General features: G+C 19.5%; 4 protein-coding genes and 2 non-coding genes across 6 annotated transcripts; 2 read left to right on the plus strand and 4 right to left on the minus strand.

The window, feature by feature from the left end:
• Positions 1 to 190: 190 nt before the first annotated feature.
• On the minus strand, positions 191 to 1,261 carry PGAL8A_00149100 (DnaJ protein, putative; the record flags this gene model as incomplete). Its single annotated transcript, XM_028675036.1, has 1 exon — positions 191 to 1,261. The coding sequence occupies one exon, from the start codon at positions 1,259 to 1,261 to the stop codon at positions 191 to 193; it is 1,071 nt and encodes a 356-aa protein (XP_028526607.1).
• A 764-nt stretch (positions 1,262 to 2,025) lies between these two features.
• PGAL8A_00149200 lies at positions 2,026 to 2,097 on the plus strand. Its single transcript has one exon. It is a non-coding gene; the product is annotated as a tRNA-Ala (tRNA).
• A 1,601-nt stretch (positions 2,098 to 3,698) lies between these two features.
• PGAL8A_00149300 lies at positions 3,699 to 3,779 on the minus strand. The gene has a single exon. It is a non-coding gene; the product is annotated as a tRNA-Leu (tRNA).
• A 1,200-nt stretch (positions 3,780 to 4,979) lies between these two features.
• Positions 4,980 to 7,418, plus strand: PGAL8A_00149400 (conserved Plasmodium protein, unknown function; the record flags this gene model as incomplete). The annotated part of the gene is made up of 1 exon (XM_028675037.1): positions 4,980 to 7,418. One exon carries the CDS (start codon positions 4,980 to 4,982, stop codon positions 7,416 to 7,418), a length of 2,439 nt encoding a protein of 812 aa, XP_028526608.1.
• Positions 7,419 to 8,068: 650 nt separating this feature from the next.
• PGAL8A_00149500 (conserved Plasmodium protein, unknown function) lies at positions 8,069 to 11,857 on the minus strand (the record flags this gene model as incomplete). The annotated part of the gene is made up of 1 exon (XM_028675038.1): positions 8,069 to 11,857. One exon carries the CDS (start codon positions 11,855 to 11,857, stop codon positions 8,069 to 8,071), a length of 3,789 nt encoding a protein of 1,262 aa, XP_028526609.1.
• A 1,624-nt stretch (positions 11,858 to 13,481) lies between these two features.
• Positions 13,482 to 14,372, minus strand: PGAL8A_00149600 (pyridoxine biosynthesis protein PDX1, putative; the record flags this gene model as incomplete). Its single annotated transcript, XM_028675039.1, has 1 exon — positions 13,482 to 14,372. The coding sequence occupies one exon, from the start codon at positions 14,370 to 14,372 to the stop codon at positions 13,482 to 13,484; it is 891 nt and encodes a 296-aa protein (XP_028526610.1).
• Between the last annotated feature and the right edge of the window lie 46 nt (positions 14,373 to 14,418).

Below are 14,418 nucleotides of genomic sequence, written 5' to 3' on the forward strand. Positions count from 1 at the left end.
ATTACAAAAAAAAAAAAAAAAAAAAAAAGAAAAAACATATAATATTACAATTTTCTTAAATAAGAAAACATTAAAAAAAAAAATTAAAATTGCTAGTAAAAAAAATGAAATTTTTTTTTGCTTCCCTGTTTTTATTATATATTTTCTTTTTAATAATTTCTATTTATGTAATTTGTAATAATTTTTTTACCTACATAGATTTAATAGATTGCGCGCACAGTATTATTGTTGTAAATAAAGTAATATAAACCTTATTTTTTGAAAAAAATTTAAAAATATTATCCATGAATGAATTAGATAAATGTTTTAATTTTATTACGTTAACAGGAGAAAATGGACCACAAATGTGATTTCCAAAAACTCTATGAGCACTTTGAGGTAAAGTAAATGTTGATCTGTCTACAACAATTAATTCATGGTATACATTTAAAAATTTATATTTAATATATAAATGCATTTCTGTATCTTCTAATATATGGACATATGATTTCTTATTTTCACTAGATATTTTAATTAATGGTTTAGGAATTCCCAAAAAATAGGCAAATGAAACATCATCATTGAATAATAGTGAACTATTTTCAATTCTGCATTGCAAAAGTATTGTTAAATCTAAAAAAGGACCTTGTATATGATCTTCAGTAATTGGATTAATGTTAAAGCAATTATTTATGCATTCGTCTTTTAGAGATAAATTTCCAAACAGTGCTTTTTCTATTATTAATCCATTTTTCTCTTTTTCTTCTTTTAATTTTTTATAATATTCATCTTTTAGTTCATTTATTTTATTTTCATATATAAAATTAGCTTCTTTTTCTAATATTTGTCTTTGTTCTTCTATCATAGATTCGTCAATATAATTATTTAAAACGTCATAATAAAACTTTTCAAATTTATCTGTTAATATTTTATAAGATTTTTGTATTAAATAATAGCATTCTTCATATTCACTTGATAACTTTTTATTAACGCTTAATAATTTCGATAATAATAAATAGCTTTTTCTTATTGTTTTTACATTTGAGTTTACATCAACATTTAATATTTCATAATATCTTGGCTTAGAGTAATTTTCGTTCATGTATTTTATTTTTGCTATATAATTATTTAAAAAAATTTTTTTATTTTCACTGTTCATTGAGTTAATCTGCAAAATTACATTGGTGTCTACTTCATCAATCACTTCATTAATATTTTTATTTTTTTCATCCATACCAGAAGTTTCATTACTTTTTTCTTTTTCAGAGTTGGCATTATACATTTTAAAAATTTAATAAAAAAGTTAAACAAAGAGTAATATTTATATTATTGTATCTATATATAAAATAGTAATAATTTTTTTTATTAATTTTAAATCATGTAAAATTTAAAATTATTCTATAAAAACGGACATAATTATTACAGACATTAAAATTGAAAAAACTTCTATTCATTTTGTACAAATGGATATCTAATATCTTTCTTTTTATTTATAATATAATCTTAATATTCTTTTATAACATATTTTTATGCTTTATATCGTTTTAAGTAAAAACATTATAAAATATTAATTTGCTTAATAAATACAAAAAATTTTAAAGTATTTGATTTTATTGTATTTTTTATCATGCCTTAAATTTTAATGGAAAAATATATTTTTTGAAGGTTCGTTTAAATTTAAAAAAAAAATTGCAATAATTTTTTTTATTTCCTTCTTTTTCTTTTAATTTTCTTTCTTATTGTACATTTATTTATTTTTTTTTTTTTTTTTTATTTTATAAATATTTAGAACGAAATTTACAAAAAAAATATTTGTGTAAAAAGTTTTTACGATAAATTATTATGATTAAAAATACAAATGTGCAATCAAGTCAAAGTAAAAGTAACCAAGTTAATTTAGATAAATCTTTGTTTAACACAAAAAAAAAAAAAAAAAAAAAAAAAAAAAATATGATTAAAATTTATATATGTAAAAATGCAATACTATATTTCCTTTTAAAAATAATTATTGACATTTTAAATAAATTCGAAAGAACAAAAACTCCTGGGCTTGTGGTGTAGTGGTATCACGTTCGCTTCGCATGCGAAAGCTCCCGGGTTCGATTCCCGGCTGGTCCAAAATAAATATGGATATTTAATGAAATTTTATTTATAATTTATTGATTATATTAAATTGCACTTGTAAAAAGACTGCTTACCTTATTAAGCATTTTGTATGTATTAAAATTGTTAATTATATTAAAAGGAAAATAATATAATTATTAATGAAAACTTTACTACTATCCTAGTTATGGCAACTAAAGTTGATTATTAAGTAAAATATTAATATTTTAAAAATATCTTTGTTAGTATAATCTTTTATGTTTTATATTAAAAATTTAAGATTATATAAATATATATTTTGTTTTATTTCACACATTTTACTAAATATACTCTGTTTGTTCTTAGACAATTTCCATATTATTTTTTTGAAGTGTATTTTATTGTATATTTTATGAGCACTTAATTATCTTTTTTTTCTTATTTATTTAAATGAATTCTTAACTTTTCTAAAGTGATGAGAAGAAAAAATAATAAAGATAATGTAGAGTTACCCCTATTAATTTATATATTGTAAAAATTATATTAATGCTACAAACTATGAAACTTTACATCATTAAACATTTAGTGGATTTGAATGTATTTCCTTTAATAAAAATCATTTTATTTTCATTAAAAAAAATCAAGCTCTGATGTATTATTAATTTTTTTTTTTGCGTTATTAAAGTAATATTTTTATGAATAATTATTTAGTAATTTATTTTCAATGCTTCTGAATAAAAACAAATAAAAATCAAAGTATATCCTAAATTATGTTGTTTTTGCGAACATTTTTTTTAACAACAAAGGTATTTTTTAAAAAAAAAAATTAAAAATATATCAAAATATTCAATAAAAATAGATTACAAAAAAAAAAAAAAAAAAACTTTTTTTTTTTTTTAGAATAAGTGAATGCTCATGTCTAACTTTATATTTTCCATAAATCCATATACATTTATTCCAAAAAGGTTAATTATATCTTTTTTTACCTAAATATTTAAAAAAAATTTTCCATATCTTTAAAAAAAAATATAAATTTGCATAAATAGAAATTTAAATAGTATAAAACTACAGTATAAAATTTAATATATATTTTTAAAATTTCCTGATACACTTAACAAAAACGCAACGTGATTAATAAATGACATTAATATGCTATAATTCTAAAATGAAAACGATAAAAAGTTATTTGTGCCTCAATATTTGGGAGAATATTTTAAATAACTATTTAAAAATATGGATGCGTATAAATGTACATTAATAAATATAGTTATTAAAAAGAATTTTTTTTGGAATATTTTTATAATTTTTATGAAAAATTTTTATCAAAATATTATCATAGATAATCTAAAGTTTTTATATAATAAATATTTAATCTACAATTGTTTTAACTTTTTAGATATCTTATAAAAAAAGGCAATATAGTTTTTATTTAAAAAACGTCATGTTAATAAGTTTATTGTATTATGCTTTACATTATAATTATATAGATCATAACATGAACAATACATTAAAAATAATTTTAGTGAATAAAATATTCACCTTAATTTTTTTATATTTCAATAATTATTTAAAACTTTCAAATTATATATTATATAAAATCATTTTGTAACGTAAATAATTTATTCATAAATTCTTATTGACAGAAGCGGGATTCGAACCCACGCCTTTTACAGACTACTCTCTGAAAGTAGCGCCTTAGACCGCTCGGCCATTCTGTCAACCTTAATCCATGACTTTTTCTTTTCCATTTTTCATATATAATTATTTCTTTAATTCTTGCTTTAGTTTCTTAAATTTTTATTGTATATATATGAAATATATTAATAATTAAACATAAATATAAAATAGTCGTAAAATTTCATATATTAATCAATTATAATATATGAAATTTCTGCATATAAAAAAGATAAAAAATCATTTTTTGAAACATTATGCTAACTGAAATTATATTCATTAAAAAAATAATATGATTGTAAATTTTTATATATTATAAAAAAATTTAAGAAATTATCATATTTTTTTATTTTATAAACATATATATACTAAAAGATAAATTTTTTCCTATATTTATATTTAAAGAGAATTTATAAAAAACAAGATTTCACCTTTTTTTTAAAGGTGTTACCAATTTTTTTTTTTTTTTTTAGTGAGGTTTAAATTATTACAATAATTTAAAATTTATTTTATTTTTAATTTTTATTTTGTTCAATATAATAAAATTGTTAAAAAAGAGCATATTACATGAATGTAGAAAAAAAAAAAAAAAAAATTCATTTAAAAATTAAAAAAAAAAGAAGTATTATTCATGTAATTAAAAAAATTTTTTATTTAATAATTGATGTATAAGAATAAATGTACTTTATAATACATTATATTTATATTATTTTAACTAGTTAAATATTTCTTTTTTTTTATTTCATTTTATTATTAATGGAATTATAAAATATTTTCGTTAAACAAGAATATAAAAAAAAATTTTAAGACAAAACAAAAACAATATAAGTAAATAAGTGGACTAACCTTTACATTAGCACCTTTCTAAAAATTAAATATATGTATCTTTTAATAATTATATTCCTTTTTGTAAATAAAATTACATGAATAATATATGCATTTGTTTACGTAATTTTAATACTTTTATTGTGAGAAAAAAAGTAAATAATTTAGAAACTGAAAGAATTATTATGATTTAAATTTATTTTTATAATGAACAAAAAAAAAAAAAAAAGTTAACTAAATAAAGAGTATATTTTAAAAAAAGTAATATGAAGAGTGAAATTAAGTAGGAGACATTTTATTAAATTTATTTCTTTTTAAGAATTATAAGGTAGTTTTATTAGGTAAATTATAAAAACGAAGACTAATAGGTATATAGATTAATTGGAATATATAGTATACTATGAAAATTGTTTAATGGAATGATTAACGCAAAATTTAATTTTTTAAGTCCTTTAATAATTCTAATAATTATAAATAATTTTAATAAAAAAAAAGAAAAAATATATATTTCTTTTTTTTTATATATTTATTTATTTATTACTTTTTTTTACTTTAAAAAATTAACGTTCATAGAAACTTACCAAATAAGCCAAGTAAAAATTTTTAATAATGATTTTGTTAATATCGTAAAAAATGGGAGAAAAAAGAAAAAAATTCTCTTTAGATATAAAAATATTTCTGCACACACAAAAAAAGGAAAGGAGTCATATATAAAAGAGGATAACTATAAAGATATAAAAAATATAGAAAATAATAAAGTAAGAAATATAAGAAAAATTAACACTAATAACTATTTCAATTCTTTATGCCACAGTAATGCATTAATTAAGTATATAGATGAGAATGTAAATTTTAATGATGGTGTAATAAATTATTTTGTATTAAATTCCAATCCAAATATAAATTTTTTAGTTAATAATATAAAAGAAAAAAAAGTATGTAATACAAATAAAAAAAAATTAAGTGATAAGAATTATAATAATGAAAGCATACTGAGTGAAATACAAAAATACAATAATAATATAGAGAATAATAATATCAATAATATAAAAAATGAAAAAATACGATTAAAACTTAAAAGGGGATATATGAATGAAATCTATGATAAAGAAAAAAGAAAGTTAAATAATATACTGCTTTCTTTAAAGGATAAAAGTATATTTAAAAAAAATAAAAATAAAATAAAAGAAAATATATTATTATTAAATGGACAAATTGTTAAAACAGAAGTGATAAAGCAATATTTATTTCATAAATTAAGATTAGAATATTATGAAAGTATAAGGGATCAAAAAAAAATTTTAACTTTAGATTTGTGGTCAAAAGAAATCAATGTTTCTGTTGATAATTTAAAAAAGTTAATCATATACATCTATAAAATGAAAAATTTAGTACAAAAAGAAGATGAGGATTTATTAGTTAAAACATATTTTTATAACAAAACTAATATGTTTACATTATTTAGAAATATTAATGGTGATAATAATATAACATATGATTTTAGCATAACAAAAGAAATTACAAATGATGATAATAAAGAAAACGAAGAGAAAAAAGAAGAAAAAAAGAAAAAAAAGGTAATAAAAGAAATTCATGAAAAACATAAAGAATTGAATTCAAAAACTTACTGTTGTAATATGGAATCTCAATCAGGATATGAAAATAACAAAGAAAATATAATTTACAAGAATAATGAACAAAATAAAGATTCAGAAATGGAACAAATAAATGAAGAAAAACAAGAATTACCAAATATAGAAGTAAAAAAAAAATATAATATTTTTGATGATTATTTTGAAAATGCAAAAACACCTCTCTATAATGATTGTGAAAATTTAATAAATACAGAAGTGCAGAAATTTATAGAATGCATTAAAGATATTGTTTTTTTTGAAAATTCTATTTATATGCTTGAAAAATTAGAAAATAGACCTCCATTAATGGAAGAATTAATATATGCTTATAATTATGATAAAGAAAATTTTTTAAAAGGTTTAGAAAATAAAATAAAATTATCTCAGAAATTACTTATATATTTCATACCTCTAATAAAGAACATTGTAAGAAAAGCAGAAGCAAATTTTAGTAGTAATTTAAGTGAAGAAGATTTTTTACTAGTTAGTTTAGAATCAGTCAAAAATGGATTCAAAAAATATGACATAGAAAAATTAGGAATAAAAAATTTAACCAAATATGTTTATATATGGGCAAAAAATAGTACATATAATTATTATCAAAAACACAAGTCTTTTATATCTATTTCACCTCATACGTATAAGGATTATAATAAAATAAAAAATTTTGAAGAAGCCTTTTTAGAAAAAAATAATAGAAAGCCAAATATAAAAGAAATAAGTGAAGGATTAAAAATGAGTATAGAAAAAGTAGAAAAAGTGCTATCTTCTACAGTAAATATTATAGATGCAGAAAAGCCTATTGTTTATCAAAATAAAAATTCAGAAAATCCGGAAAAAAATACATATAAAGACTTAATAGTTAATTCAGATGATATTCACAGCTTTAATGAAATTATGTACAATGATTTAGTAATAAAAGGATTAAGAAATTTTATCTGTAAATCAATAAAAAAAAAAATTAATAAATTAATTATATTTATGAAATTTGGTCTTTTTTTAAACAAAAAAATTTACACCGATGATGAGACATGCGAAACTCTTAAAATTAGCAAAAAAAAATTTCAAAAGTATTTTCAAGATTCAATGAGTGAAATTAAAAATTTTATAAAACAATTAAAAAAAAATAAATCTCAATTAGACTCTAACTTTGATTTTGCTTCTTACATAAGTTTTTCTCAATATGATTTTTTAGGAAATGAATTTTCGCAAATTACTGCTTAGTTAAAAACATTACTTTTTTTTTTTTTTTCTTTTTGAAGTATTTTATTCAATTCAAAGATTTTTATTTAAATATTAATATAATAAAAAATAAAAATTTTTTAAAAAAATTTAAATAATAAAATATTTTATTATATAATTCCTTCATATGCAATGTGTTTATGTTAATGTGAAAAATTTTTTTTTTAATAAAATTATGATTAATTTTTTTTTTTTTTTTTTTTTTTGTAATTATATGCACTTTTTTAACCATCATTAATATTTATGTAAACATATAGCTCTGTTCTGCAAAATTTTTTATTTATAACATAAATACTATATAAAAAATTAATTATTTATTGGTATAAAAAATATAGCAAGAAAATACTATTTTACAAAAAAAAAAAAAAGAATGTTTCGTCAAAGTATTATAAAAAAAAAAAAATATATATGTAAATATATTTAATAATAAATAATAAAATACTTCATAATATTAATTACTTTCCATCTGAATCAAAAATAATTCTATATTTAAATAATATATTGAAATACATTTCACATTTGAATTACTACAAAAAAAAAATAAAATAAAATAAAATAAAAATGCATAAATAAATAAAATTTATGATAAGAAAAAATAAAGACTTACTTTACATATTTATTATACTTTTAATTCATTTAGAATTATATTTAAAGTAAACCATTGATCCCTCCTTTTTATGAGACAAATTTATTCCTTCGATAATTCTTGAGTAAAAGCAATTATTATTAACTGTTATATCAATTAAGTTTTCATCTAAATTGATATTTTCGCAGATTTCTTTACTAGTAGAATAAAATCTTTTTCCAGGAATATCCTTTAGTATTTCTAAATTTCTATCAAATGATATTTTGTTTTCATTATTATCAGATAAAATATTATTTGAGACAGTACAATTATTTGATTGTTCATCTACTTTTTTACCTTTATCACTTTTATAATCATTATCATCACTAGAAGAAAATTCTAAAATGTCAATATCTGAATCAATAGATTCATTAGAATCTTTAAAATGACAGTCTAAATCATATTCACTGAAATGTTTGATATTGTTATTTTTGCCATTTGTTTTTATTAAATACTGGTTTATAAATACATCATTGGAATTTTGGCTAGCTGATATTCTCCCTGACTTATCAAATATTTTATCGTTATTAACATTAAAAACATTAACAGTCCAATTGGATAATGTTTTTTTTAAACATAAAGAACCGTTCAATCCAGATATATTAATTTTTGTTATAAATTCTTCATTTTTATTATTCATTAATAGATAATTACCATATACATTAGAATATTCTGATAATTGTTTACATTGTGAAAACATTAGCATTCCTGTAAAACACACATAACATCCAGTAGAGTTTTCTTCATTATATAATATTTTTTGATCATCATTATTTGGATTTAAAAAACCATTTGTTAATATTTCAATATTTTCTTCTAGTTCTATTGGATTAGTGTGCTCTTTTTTTTCCGAATTTTGTTTTTTTAAGAAATTAGCAGTTAATCCTGTTAAATTAAAGTTTAAAATTATTTGTAAGGAATTTAAAATACTGCATAAATCGTTTATAAAAATTTCTTTACAATTAATGCTTTCATTTTGATTAGTATAAGCACTTGTACTATAGTGTGTAACCGTTATAGAGATAACATTTTTTATATAACCTAAAGACTCCCTTGCTTCATATAAACATTCGTCATGAATATAATTGTTATTTACCCAACTAATGTGTTCAGCTACTTTTTTATATTTCGAAATTACATCCATAGAGCGTTTAGAAGAATCTGATAATGTACCATAAGTAAAAATATGTTTTGATTTTTCCAACATTAAATCTACAATATCTGATTTAATAATCCAAGGAACATCAATAACGCAAAATTGAAAATCAAATTGATCCAAGCAATTTGTCAAATTATTTTTTAAATATTCTAAATTGTCATAACATTTATTTTTCTCATCTATATTATTTAACCCTACCATTGTATCGTTTGGATTATTTTCTTTTTCTAGTTCATATAATTCTTCTAACGAGAGAGTTTTATTTCCATTATAAACTTTTATGATTTTTATCTCTGATAAATTAAAATTATTTGACGTTTTATCATAAGATGAATGTTTATATTTCATTCTCATATATTTTAAAACTTTTTCCTCCTCTTTAGATAGTAAAAAAATATATTTCAATTTAATTCTATTTTCAAAGGATAAATAATATAGTCCATCATTTTGTACGTAGTAATTTATTCCTATCATAGCATATGTAATAGGATTAGAACAAAATTGTATATTATATAATAAATCGTAAGAATGCGAGTTATTATTTAAAGGAATATTTTTATTTTTATTTTCTTTATTTGATAATTTGATGGCTGATCTAATAAATTTGATGGATTTATTATAATTACGTAATATTTTATAACAAGAAGCAATATTAATGTATGTTGATGAATGCCTAGTGTTCTTAAATTTGCGTAAGCTTTCTTTTAGATAAAAAATAGATTTTTCAAACTCTCCAAATTTCATACACACATGCCCACATATATCTGCAATATCTTCATCATTTTTTAATGAATAATAATTATTATAGCATTCTTTGATATCTAGTAATATATCCTTTTCTGTTCTACCATTAATGTTGGGGTAGCAAGCTAAATTTATAAAAGAATTTCTAATATTAAAAAAAACATCTGAGTCATAATTCGAATATCTCAACAAAGATATTAGCTCTTTTATGTTTACATTAGCTGCATTATGATTAATATTGTGAATTACTGATTTCTGCCAGCTAATTAAAAGATCTGGGGGAATTTGTTCTATATTATCATAAAAAGATGCAATAGTTCCTCCAAATTTTATAGTCATGTTATTTAAATTTCTTAAATTAATTTTTTTAATTTTTTTATATACATTTTGTGCGTTCACGGAATTTTTTGAATATATTCTTGAGTTGCGACTGTTTTCTTTTGTAGGTATGAAATCGTTCGATAAATTATTTGCATTTTTGTTCTGAGTATCTTTTATATTTTTTTTAAAAAAATCTATTATATAAAATTTTTTTTTATTACTCAATGTTTCAGTTAATGTACTGTTATTAGTGATAGAAGTCTTGCTTTGTTTTTCATTTTTAACATTATCTTTTTTTTGATGCATTAATAGAGTAACTATCTGAAAATTATCTGAGTAAGGAGTATATATGTAATATCCACCTATGGATAGAAAAAAAAGGCAAATTGCATTTAAATTAACCATGAATGACAAACTACCATGGACTACTATATGAGGATCTCTGTAACCTCTAAATTCTTCATATGATTGATATCCTTTGTCTCCTATTAAACACAGTAATTTATTATTACTCAGTTTAAGCATTCTTTGAAATAATATAAAAGCCCCTACAGGAAATACAAATGATAAGCATTCATTGAAATAAGAATATAATTTTAAAACTGTATAAATATCTTCATAATTTCTTAAATAATTAGAAGGCTTATCTGTTCCTGTTTTTTTAACTTCTTCTTCAATATCAACTTTTTCCCAGTCCCATGTAACAGACATTCTTAACATAATGTCTGCATTTTTTTTATCTTTTTCTTCATATGGTGAATATACTGACAATAAAGCCCTTTTGAAATCATTTTCGCCATTTACTATCCATGCGTCTGTTAATAAAGAATCCAAAACGTAATTACATATAAGAACTATTGGTGTATCAGATGGAATATATTTTTTTCCTATCTCCAAGTAAATTTTGTCAGTTGTTTCGTTTCCATCAAAAAAAGCAAAATCTAGCATGGAAAAATTAGAATCATGTTTATTTTTTTCTTCTGCATAAGTTGTTTCATCACATGAAAAAGTGCAACAAGAATCATTTGAAGAAGAATAGTAATTTATATCATGTTTTTCATACTCAGAATCTTCATATGAGTTATTTTTACTTGTGTATGTTTGTTCACTACTATTTCCTCTATTAATGTATTTTTTTAATCTTTCATTATTCATACAATAAGTAATGTTATCCTTTGCAACATCAGTAAAAACATACACAAATGGTCTTTCAGGTAAATTCATACTTTTAAAAAATTTTTTGTATTTTGATAATGCTCTCAAGATTAAATAGGTAAATTTTCCATGACCTGCACCAATTTCTAAAATATAAATAGGAACATTACGATCACACTCATTACTATTAAACCAATCCTTCATATAATTTATTATTACTCGTGCATAATCTTTGGCTAGTTTACTATTGCTAGTTACAAAAGAAGGTACAACATTTTCTTTCCATGCATTTATAGCTGCTTTTTTATAATAATTTTGTAACATATCCCATATTATACTATCACACAATGGTTCCTTTTTAGATATACAATATTTTTTTGATGGATTTTTCTCTATTATTACTTCTCCTCCTGTCATTTTTTTTTTTTTTTTTTTTATCTAAACGAACAAATATAAATATATATATTTATAATAAAATGCTAAATAACACACACTAATATTTTGCAAAAACTGCAAACAAGAAAAAATACATATGTTTATATGTATATTTATATTCCTAAAAGCATACACATATATAAATATATATTTTTATATATTTATATATGTAATATTTATAAATATATAGATAGATATATATATATATAAATGAATTACAAAAGTCCAAACATTATATTCGATTAGTTAATTAAAGAGGAATCTTAATTTTTTTTTTTTTTTTTTTTTTTTTTACATTATTCTGATTTGACTATATTCATTGAAAAAAAATAAATTCTCCAAAAAATTATATAAAAAAAGAGTTTGTTATAAATATATGTCTAAATGTTCATTATTTCATTTAATAAAAACATTCAGTTTTAACTAAAAATCTCAAAGGGTTACACACTCGACCTTTATTCAATAAAAAATCTTTTAAATATTAAAAATTTACAAATATATAAAATTTAAAATATATAAATAGCATAAAAAAAAAAATTTAATAAAAAAAAAAAAAAAAATTGTATATTAAAATATTATACAATTTTTTTTTTGTTCTAATTTACAAAATATTAAAAATAAAAAAAAAAAAAAAAAAAGTAAATAAAAATACCTGTACGCACGTGTACATACTATTAGGTTTTTTATTTCTTTTAAAAAATTTTATATTCCATTTTTTTCTTCTATGCTTCCATGTGCAACTGGTTATATTAGTATCTATTCTAATTTAGAATTTTTTTGTAATTACATATGTACATAAATGTAGAAAAAACAAAAATGTTATTAAAATTAATATTTCATAAAAATTATATATGCTCCTAAATTTATTATGAGTAATTATTCAAATAATATATTACAAAAATACAATAATTTATTCTAAATAGAATTTACTCTTTTAAAAAAAATAGTTTCATTTAAAAGCTACTTTTTTTTTTTTAATTAGTATTATATAGTATATTATTTTAACAAAAAAAAGGAAAAAAAAATTAGAATAAATATAATATAAATTATTACATTTATGTAGAAAAATACTTTTTCTTTAAATTATTTCTCTTTATATTTATATAAATATATTAAGTATTAAAATGTATTTCCTGTGATTATTAAAAAATATAATTAAAAAGAAATAATTAATGTATGAAATATTCATTTTTTTTAAATTACATTATATTTGAAAAAGTTTAGTTATAATTTATTAAAGTAATAAAATATTAAGAATAGACAAATTATTAAAGAAATAAAAATGTTCTATACATATTAGAAATGATAAATTTTACAAATATTAATGTATCATTTAATCAAAAACATAACATTAAAATATATAATTTTATTAAATATTAAAAAAAAAAAAAATAAAATAAGTAAATAAAATAAATTAAAAAAATTATAGTTATTTTAGAGACTTTTTTTTTTTTCTTTTTTTTTTTTTTGAGATCTTATAATTTTAAGTTGTATAAAATATATATAATAAATAAATACCAAAAAGTAAATTGAAAATTTCAAATAAAATTTAAGGAATGTTTAATAAGTATTACATAAAAGTAAAAATATATTTTTACATTTTATTCTATTCTTCATTCTTTTTTTTATTTTTCCACTTTTCCGAAATTTTTGTGCTACCACACATAGCTTTTCCTAAATTATAACTAACATCTAATAGAATTTTAGGATTATTAAAATAACTAACTGCATAAACAATGGATGAAGCCATTTTTCTTGGATTTTCACTTTCAAAAATTCCAGAACCAACAAAAACTCCATCCATTCCTAATTGCATGCACATAGCGGCATCAGCAGGAGTAGCAATACCACCAGCTGCAAAATTAACAACTGGTAATTTTTTTAACTTTTTGGTTAGCAATAATAAATCTATAGGTGTGTTAATTTTTTTGGCATAATTATAAATTTCATTTTCACTTAAGGCACATAAAAACTTTATATCATTATTTATAGTTCTAATATGCTTAATAGCTTCAATGATATTTCCTGTTCCTGCTTCTCCTTTTGTTCTAATCATAGAAGCTCCTTCAGAAATTCTTCTTAAAGCTTCCCCTAAGTTAGTACATCCACATACAAAAGGAGTTTTGAATTTATGTTTATTTATATAATTGTTTTCATCAGCTACTGTTAAAACTTCACTTTCATCAATCATATCAATTTTAAGTTCTTCTAAAATTTGTGATTCAACAAAGTGGCCTATTCGTACTTTAGCTAATACATTTATTGATACTGCTTTTTTTATTTCTTCAATTTTTATTGGATCTACACTTCTAGCTACTTCTTCTCTATTTCGAAGTTCTGATGGTATATTTTCTAAAACCATAACACCAATAGCTCCACATTCTTCAGCTATTTTTGCTTGTTCTACATTTTTTACGTCCATTATTACTCCTCCTTTTAACATTTCACAGAATCCGTGTTTTAATAAAATTCCATCGCTGTCTCTATGATCTTCCATTGTTTAAAACCACTGCATAATATTTTATTTTTTTTTATCCTTCTCT

Source organism: Plasmodium gallinaceum, assembly GCF_900005855.1.
Source record: "Plasmodium gallinaceum strain 8A genome assembly, contig: PGAL8A_v1_65, whole genome shotgun sequence".
NCBI classification, from domain to species: Eukaryota; Apicomplexa; class Aconoidasida; order Haemosporida; family Plasmodiidae; genus Plasmodium; species Plasmodium gallinaceum.